The sequence below is a fragment of the Nestor notabilis genome, unplaced genomic scaffold (assembly GCF_000696875.1).
Source record: "Nestor notabilis isolate BGI_N333 unplaced genomic scaffold, ASM69687v1 scaffold13750, whole genome shotgun sequence".
Classification (NCBI taxonomy): domain Eukaryota; kingdom Metazoa; phylum Chordata; class Aves; order Psittaciformes; family Psittacidae; genus Nestor; species Nestor notabilis.
The window spans coordinates 28,290-37,928 of NW_009912530.1; the positions used below are offsets into that span (position 1 = coordinate 28,290).

General features: G+C 39.0%; 1 protein-coding gene across 1 annotated transcript in view; it reads right to left on the reverse strand.

Annotated features, from left to right (window-relative positions):
* Positions 1-985: 985 nt before the first annotated feature.
* The window catches only part of LOC104409919 (receptor-type tyrosine-protein phosphatase mu-like), a gene marked incomplete at its 5' end in the record, with an annotated part of 17,064 nt that continues 8,410 nt past the window's right edge, over positions 986-9,639 (reverse strand). Inside the window, 3 exons of the mRNA XM_010019952.1 lie at positions 986-1,881; positions 5,914-6,049; positions 8,320-8,483. Of these exons, the coding sequence (XP_010018254.1) occupies positions 1,828-1,881; positions 5,914-6,049; positions 8,320-8,483 (354 nt within the window). The remainder of the gene's footprint in view (positions 1,882-5,913; positions 6,050-8,319; positions 8,484-9,639) is intronic.

Sequence of the window (9,639 nt, forward strand, 5' to 3'; positions counted from 1 at the left end):
AGCCTATCCTCATGTCTTCAGATCTGAAGTGGTTTTGAACTGGGAGTTGACAAGCTGTGAGTCATTCTGTCCAAGCTGGATCTCTTTAGAGATTTAGAGGTTCTCGAAACATTTTGACTGATACATCTATATAGATACTGCCTCCATTCCAGATGGCTAGCACATGAAAGGATCTTTTTAAGAGCTGAGATGCTGTGCAGTCTGCCTTTTCCTTGCACTGGGTTTCCCATACAGTTTTGGAAGGCTGCAGTATCGAGCAGTTGATGTCTGCTGTATCTCCTTGCCACTTCTGGGTGAGAGAAAGATCTGTAGTTCCAGTGTGACGGCTCATTTGCCCTTCTTGCTGCTTTGTTGCTGTGCTTCCTGCATCCACGAACATGAGGCAAGTCCCAGCCTGTTCTGACACTGGTAAGTGCTTGGGAGGAAGGGGAACTATCCAAACACCATGGAAGTGCAGTACAGCCATTCTCGGGACAGGCAAGAGCTTTAATGGTGTAAACCTGCCCACTGGCAGTGCTGAGAACAGCACTAGTAACAGAGCAGTAGTTTTACTCACTTTTTAACACCCCAGTCCTTCCAGTATTGGTATCTTTACCACAAGGAATTACTTTCTCCTCACAGCAGTCATTCTTCCCCAGAACAAATGCACCATCACCACTTTTGTAGCAGCAGACACAGAGTGAATGGCAGGGCATGCCCAGGGCTGCAGAGGAATACTGTGACAAGACTGAGTACTGCAAGCCCAACGTTGCCTCTTCTTCATACAGCAGGGAAGTTTTCAGGTTCTGCATTTGTACATTGCATTTTTAAACATACAGTTCACCTCTTTTTATGTATTGGCGCAGCACATTTGCTATTGGCTGGATCAACACTGGATCACACAATTAAACGTGCTCTGGAGGTAGCTCAGTATTTACAAGAATTAATTTGAAAAGAGGCTTAGTTGAAGGCACTGAGATGCCAAGAGATACTAAATTAAACGAGATTTTATCATGTATGTAATTATTTATTGAGCTGAGAATCCATACAAGGTAAACAAATGTTTACACTATCATACAGTAAGCATTTCCAGGGCTTAATAAAAATGATTGTCACTCACTGTGCTTCACAAAAAAATTCATTTTAATGAATAAATAATTTGATGAAATCAAAAAATATTTACAATATAAACAAATGAAAAAGCTTTGGATATATTAATCTGAGCATCCTGTATTTTGCATTTTCTAACTGTATTTCTATCAAGATTCTCTCTCTCTGAAATGGTACAAAGTGGATAGAAATTACAACTCAACAAAGTTAACATGATTTGGTACATGTCTTTCCATTAGTTCAGATAAGCTACATATGATTCATTTATTATGCACGTGTTAGAATACAAATATAACTAAAATCATATATTATCAAAATGCCAGACAGCATTCTCCACAGAACAGAAATGTACACTAGGCTGTGACAATAACTGAGAATCACAGGCAACGAAATATAACAGAAAAGTACAAATTCCTTCATAAGAATATAATTGTGCTCTCTTATTTACCAGAGGACTATGCTGCTTCACCACATCAATGGCTAGGTATGAATACAGTGTTCAACAACTGCCACGTGATTTGGTGTATGTTGGTATGGGTGTCAGGCAGCGGCATTATAGTGGAAAACGGGCAGTGCAAGCAGTTTTATAAACATCTTTTTGGGCTCTTAAAAAGAGCCAATTATACAAAGCAGTATAAGCATAACACTGAGAAGTCTTCATCTCATTTACACAGGTATCATGAAGTGACTTGCTTTGTTTGTGGTGCTGAAAGGAGGAACTTTGTGCTGTTTATGCAGTCAGCCAGAATTCAAGTATTCCAAAGCTACTTCATAGCAGAATTTGTATTGATCCTGAAAAATCAAAAGAAAGCCACAAAGTGAGTTATTGAGGGGACTTAATTAAGGGGATCAATATTTCTCTTCTGTTAAAATTATTTACTATCAGCTGTTGTCAATGGGAACCAGTTTGCAAATTCAATTTATATTCAGGTAAGAAAATCTTTATATTAACCAGACAGCAGACACTACACACAGTAACTTACGGTACTGCTCATATTAGATGTGTATTTAGATGCTCTAATACACTTCCATGAGAAAAATCGACTACACATATGCAAATTGACTTGCACCCCTTCTGTCATCTGTCAAAATGCTCAGGTAGCACTTCACCAGAATTGGAGATATTGAAATTCCTCCCTGGAAGCGTTTGTTTTATTTTAAAACAGACCCAGTGCCTAGTACTTCCCAGATTGTAACTTCTAGTTTAATGTCATTCATACACTTGCTACATTTAAGGGTAAGAGCTGGTTACTGCTCCTCCTCTATATGAAGCCCAAACCCATGCTGAAATACTGTCCTCTCCCAGTGTAACAGGCCTGTGGGATCAGGCCTGAGCTAAATTAATTGGATTCACTCCAATTTACTTTTAGCAATTAATGGTGATGGTTACACTAGGCTCTTAACAGCTCTTAATATTTAAATGAAACAAAAAAGCTGAAAGAAATAGTAGCTGTGGGTTCCCCAAATCCAAGGGCTCTGGCTACTAAAAATGCAGTGTGGAAATACTTACCAGTTTTATGACTATATCTGCCACTGAAATGCCTCTTTCTCTTATGCATATTAATCAATCAATAAAAGATTACTAAGCATGTGCTGTCATATAGGAACAATAACAGACTTAGCTAGCAGACAGAAGCCTTCACCTTCCCGGCATTGCAAGTAGGAAGATTACAATTAACACTTAATATATATTCTCATTTTCACCAAAGCAAGTATTTTAAAGGATCAACTCTTTTGGCCTGTACTTGTGATTTTGGGTCACATTTTAGCTGAGAAGAGAGTCTACCTTAACATAGAAGAGACAACGCAGTATTACAGCCATCAAAAAGCCATTAACAAGCATGGACAATTTCCAGGTTCTTTTGTGGAGAGTTGTCACTTCAAAACAAAACAAATCTTAGGAGTATGTATCACCTAAGCTATGAATGATTTGTATGTGAGGTTTTAAGATCCTGCAGGGTTCCATAAACTGTGCCTTCTTCAGAATGAGAAAAGAGTAAGAAAGAAGAAAGGAAAGAAAGGAGTATTATGTAAATTATTCCTTTTCTGCTTTATTGCATATGTTTCTAAATAAATGAAAATTATGCTATAACTAAATAACAGATCAAAACAGGAGATCAGCTACTCATCCATTTCCGTTTTTCCCGTGCTTATTTTATGCTGATTTACAGATCCAGCAGAATAACTGTCATTTTTAGTAAACTGAATACCTGTCTTAAAGAGCAGTCATATATTATTTCCCACTGTGTTCACTCACGTATGTCCTTCATATGTTTTTATTATTCACTTGATGGTGGATATTAAAAGTCTCTTTACGTTAGCCAGCTTCAGAGAGCTTTATTTTCAGTATTTTTTTTTTGGGACACCTATTGGTAGGTCCAATAACATTTATCACAAAATGCTTTGGGCCGTCTGTAATAGACATTTTCTAATACCATGTGTTACTTTTTCTTCGATGGCTGAAGAATTTCATAGATATCCATATGGTATGGATGTGGCATTCAGATTTTTATGCTTGCAGAGAAACCAAGGGTTTCAATAAAATTAAGAGACGAATCTCTAAGTATGGACTGTAAATACTGCCCTTCATCTAGTCAGAAAGTGTAAAACAGGTATTGATAAAGCAGTCTTGAAACTGTTCTTGTGAAATAGTGTTAGAGTTCTGCGTATTTCATCTTTTACCACAGAATTTTACAAAGGTAGGTGAATATTACTGTTCACATTTTTCAGATATGGAAACTGAGGAAAAGACATGTTAATATAGGAAAGGTCATAAAGGATAAAGTCAGTAACAGATCAGGAAAAGAACTCAAGTGTCCAGATTCCCTTTCACCATGAAACAAACTACACGGAAATTGAAACCTTGCTAATTCAAATATTTGTTCTTGCAAAGTAGCAGACCAAGACTGAAGAGATGTGGTTTTAACTCTGTTTTGTCAGTGAATTACGTGCTAATGGGAAAAATCCTGATCATCCCCTGCCTTCTTTCCTCTGTCTGAAAAATAAGGAAAAAATTACTGATCTCCTTCACAAGTGCTTTGAAATCTCCCAGTGAAAAGGCCTTACATGGCCTCTCAATGCCACTCAGACATTCTCAATACCATCCTTAATTTACTAAAAGCTATTTTTATATTCTAAAATAATACATTTAGCTTTTGATTAAAAAAAATCTCTGTTGAAAAATGGAGACCACTGCCTGACAAATCTATAACTGGAGAACTGTCACAAATGGGAATTTATAGAGAGCATTTTTCTTCCACTGTACAGCTTCACACAGGTAGTTTTCTTTTTATTTATATAAAATAAATGAATAAGGGATCAGTGAGTTCTGTGGACTTAAGCTCTAGGAGAAAGGAGAACAGCAGGCCTGCCAAGTCTCTATCTAAACTATACTATCTGAATGAAGAAGTAGGACATTTTTCTTAGTATCTAGGAAGTGAAAATATATGTTTTTCAGCATGATGATTCTCTTCATAAGAATATAAACTAGAGGAAGAAGAGGAGCCAACTAAGCTGCCCCCTCCCACCATGGCAAAAGCTTGATAGTTTCTCACTGACAAAATGTTCACAATTCCACATTGCTGGCTCAAGGCCCTGTGGTGCTGCTTGTAAACTCCCTCCTTGCTTTGCACAGCTGGTAACATCTGGCTTTCTTCCATGAGCCTGGCCACAGCAGGGCCTAGGGGAGGGTCTGGACCTTCACAGGTAGGCTAGATGGGAGCACTGCAATGGAGGATGTTGTGGGAGCTGTTCTTTGATTGGACAGATAAGATGCAGTGATACGCGTGGTGGCAAAGTGGATATCCCTGCCCATCTACACATGAGCCTGAAAGCTTCATTCTTCCCGACAGAAATTCCTGTTTTTGGCCCATTCTCCAGGTGTTTCACACCTAGATCTCAGTAGCTTATCTGAGGGAAAGGGATCTCTCCCAAATTTACAGGAGGCTGGACCAGCTGCAAGACACCTCCTGCCTCACCCTGGGCACCCTAAAATGTTCAAATATGACCCAAATTTGTTTAACCAGAACTTGCAAAAGTAGCTCAAATTTGGTCAGCATCCCTGAAGCAGTGCATATGCTGCCTCCTCCTGACTATGATGCTAAATCGATTACGGCTGCTTCCCAAGCAGTCACCTCTACAGCAGGGTGTTGTAAACTGGTGTCTTTTATAGCCCAGGCTTCAGAATAAGGTACCACACTCCACCCATCTCCAAGTACTCCATGCTGGAGTGTAAGAACCTGCTGGTTTAAGCTAGTTCTGCAGCTTTTCTGGTACAGCAGCTGGCACTTCAGCAATGCTCCATTAAAATAAAAAAAAAAGGCTCATAAAACACTCTCTAGGAAAATAATTGCACGTGGCCCCTTGTTTCTGAACTTCTTTAATCTTTCCATGAGATAGAGCAACCATAATTAAATGCAATATTCTGGATGTCAAACTGAAATTCATAGCTTTGATAAATATTAGGCGATTAAGCTATTTATAAAATATATAATTTGAAAATCTGGCATTTCATTTTACATAACTATTATTTCTACCATGCAAGGGCTGCTCTCCACTTGGCTCAGCCTGCTAGAAAAGAAAATTAATAAGGATGTTCGGCTGAAAGTTTAAAACTCTTAAAAAATTCAAATGAACAGAGACAAAGTCTCCTTGGGAAGAAAGCAGTGTAAAAATACTCTTACAAGTGAAGTGACTTCATTATCCCCTTTGAAAATGACTTGCTTGTTTTGTGAACAACTCCCACTGCAAATCCTAGAAATCTTACTGAGTCTTCTGAGAAAAAGGAACATCTTCTATTTAGTGATGCACTTAAAAAGCTCATACCAGAAGGTCCACCATGTTAGGCTTATTATTCCTTAGTGTCTTCACAGCGTGGAATACGTCAACAGCCCTCTGATGTCGAAGCATTTCACAAACAATACTGATTGCACAAAATGTCCCACTGCGGCCACCTCCATTCCTACAATAAGAGAGATAAAACAGCTCAGTTGCAATTGACTCCATATTACAAGTTTGTACAGCACCACGGATGGCTACAGAAGGCATGAGTACTAGGAAGAAACAACAGAACATTCCTGTCCCTGAAAGCCGCCAAACTCTAGGCAAAACACAATTTTTATTTGGAATTAATGGGCTGAAAGACCTCAAAGCTATGAGTCAGAATTCAAGAGGCTCAAAGCCTGGAGGGAATTCCATGCCTGAGTTTTGCACCAGCCTTCAGTGAACATTTAAGACAGCACAAAGAGGATGCTGAAATGAGGACAAGGTACTTCTAGATTCAACATCCCTTTGCACTGTAAACACACAAAGTTGCAATAAGCATCAGGCCCGGAAATATTAGAAAGAAAATGGATATTTGAGTTCTTTTACTCCAGATCTTTGTGCTTTCCTCCTGGACCAAAAGGCATTTTGGTGGAACAGCAGAAGTTCCCAAAGTCTCATCTGTAGGAGTCCTTCTGGTGGCTGCACATTTGGCACGGTACTAAGTGGTGCTGCCACCTTCCCCTGGCAGCGGGCAGAGGGGCCGGCTACCTGGCAGTGACTGCTTTTAAAAGTGTATGTATTCCTCTTCCACCCACAGTATCAGAGGATGAGAACCCGAAGTGACTTACCAACAAAGAAGCCAGGCAGAAATGTTCATATGCATGATCAAATACAGTATTTAATAATACTTTATCCCCATTTTTTTTAATCTTCAAGGGAATCTCTTTCTTTCTGGAAACCCTATTATCTCTACAGATATTCTAGGCTTTAGGCTAGAATCTTGAGGCTGTACTTCACCGAAAATAATAAACCTCAATAATTACCAGAGTGCAGACTAGTTACGTAGCAGGTCTTTCAAACCAGCTTTGCAAATGGTTGATTTTCAAAGGAAGATATAACGTCGCACATCTGTCACATCCAGGCAGTATGAAAAGAATGCTCTTTGCTGCCAAAACATTGCCTGATATTGTGGGACTCTTTGAGAATTTTAATTAAAATAAAGTAATTTTAAAGGATTATATTAGAGCTTTTTCTTTCTTTACTGCCTGGAAGTGACGCATGTGTGATGTTGCACAACTATTTAATATCATCAGCCACCTCAGAGATAACAGTAATTTGCACTTCAAAAGGATCTTTTCAGCTAAAGATCTCAAAACATTAATTAATCACACTGCACAATGCTCCTTTGATGAAAGTATTATTATCCCCATTCTACAGATGGGGAAACTGAAGAACAATGACTTGTTCAAGGTCAGCGATAGTGGGAATTATTAATACACTCTTAGATTTTCCTCCATCTATCTAACACTGGGTTCTAACTTTTGAAAGTGTTTTAGTGTGTACTTTTGCCATTAGCATGTCCCTTTTCTATCATGGAAGATGGTTAGAGGAAAGAGGGATACAACTTCAAGCACTGCAAACTCAGTCTCAGAAGATCGGCTACTGCTAAGGGCAAACAGCATGTGTAAGTATTCAGCCATATCAAAAGAAGGATGATGGCAGAGTGGATGAGAGCCAGTGCTAGTGAGCACGAAGGTCACAGGAGGACATGCGTTATCATAGAACCATAGAACCAACTAGGTTGGAAAAGACCTTAAAGATCATCAAGTCCAACCATTACCCCAGGACTGCCAACACCACCATTAAACCATATGACAGGGCCCTCATCTACATGATTTTTGATCACTTCCAGGGACAGTGATTCCACCTCTTCTCTTGGAGGCCTGTTCCAATACCTGATTACCCTCTCTGTGAAGAAATTTCTCCTAATATCCAATCTAAACCTGCCTGGCGCAAAAGGTAAGGCAATTACATCTTCATAACTGGTCTATCATGACACATTTACTGCTGTGCTTCACATCTGGAAGAAGAATCACCCCTCCAATACTACTTATTTCCGTAGTCCTTATCTGTAGAAATAAAAGGTACATTGCTCTGAAGGTAAAGTTTGTTTTGCTCCAAATAAATATAGATCTTTTCCGTTTGCAAAAGTCACTGCACATCTTTATATAAAATAGAGTTAACTTGTACCCACCGTCTTTTCACAGGGTCTCCCAAGGGACAGAGAAGGAAGCTCATGAATCTACATAAAAAATTACACAATTCCTCTTGTATTCAAAGGTTTTAAGTAAGTAGTTGCATTATTTATCCATTTCCAGATTAGACCTCTTCAGAAATCTTTTAAAACCTGGCACAAATTCTGTGACAGTATTCCCTTCCTTTCTCTCTTCTGTTTCCAGTACTTACAAGCAATGTACAACTGTGCGTCCCTCTCCCCCATTATATTCTTCCTGCCACTTCTCTACTTGGCGGATGAGCTTCAGGAAGGAGCGTTTAGAAACGGGAGTGTCTCTGTACATGGGCCATCCCAGGAACTGGAACTGCTGCACCATCCTGTAGCCATCTTGGGGCTGTATAGATTCAGACAATAAGCAGGAAAAATAAAAGCATTTTCTTGGGTACATAACTGAGATATTTGCATCAGTGAGGGAACTTGTTTAAGAAGATCACCGCTGACAAACTACTGATGTAATTTCAACTGCCCTTGAGGAGTTATGACTTTTAATTTCCAACAAAGTTATTAGAACAAAAGATTTTAAACAGAGTGCTATACAAATATACTAGACTAGCACAATGGTACAGCTGCATGATAAAGCAGTAATTAATTGATACCATAGCAGAAACTTGGTAGTAAAGAGGAAGCCGCAACACGACTTCAATTATATACCTTTGTTTTTTACATGCTTCAGCATTTTCAAGAATGCTTGGTGCTTCTGTCTTTCTTATGTAAGTCAAAACCTCTCAAGATGTTTTGAAGCAGGAAACATTTAAAAACCCAAATAAAACCTTCAGATGTTTCTGCTTATAAAAAAATCTAACTACATTTTATTTTATTGTGTGCTACTGCAGCAGTCAGAACCCCTCTGGTGAAACTCTACTGAACAGTTGCTTTATGGTGATTTAAAATAAAAAAGGAGCATAGAACAAGTGTTAGTGGCAGAAAATTACAGTCCTTTGAAAAGGGCATAATAAACACACACATGAAAACTGGTTTTGTAGTCTAGGATTTGCCACTTTCACTTCCGTGCAAAGTGAGGGCATTTTAATGCCACTTTTAAAATGAGCAACACACAGAAATGTTGACATTACAATTTTTTCTCTAGAGTAAGAGGTAATAGAGAGGATGTAATATTAACGAGATAAGGGAATAAACCAAAGCGGATGCAGCATTAGATATGTTTTTCAATGGACTTTGTCTGCTTTATGCCAAAATTTGGAATCTACTGATTTCCTGGCCAGTTACTTTCAGCTGACGGCCCTTCTTCCCAAAGCACATCAGCCAGACCCAACTGCTACTGAAGTTCACATTGACACCATTGGAGATCGTGTTTTTACATTGCCACAATTACTGCAAATGCCAGGCCTTCATAGTATTAAAGGAGTATCTTGAGGCTTACAGTCTGTTTCCCTGTTTGGATATTAGCATGGTTTTGGGTGTGGTTCTGGGGCCTTTCACTGTCCCGGGAGCTACTGGATCTCAGGGCAGTGCTGACTCTTTTCAGCAGG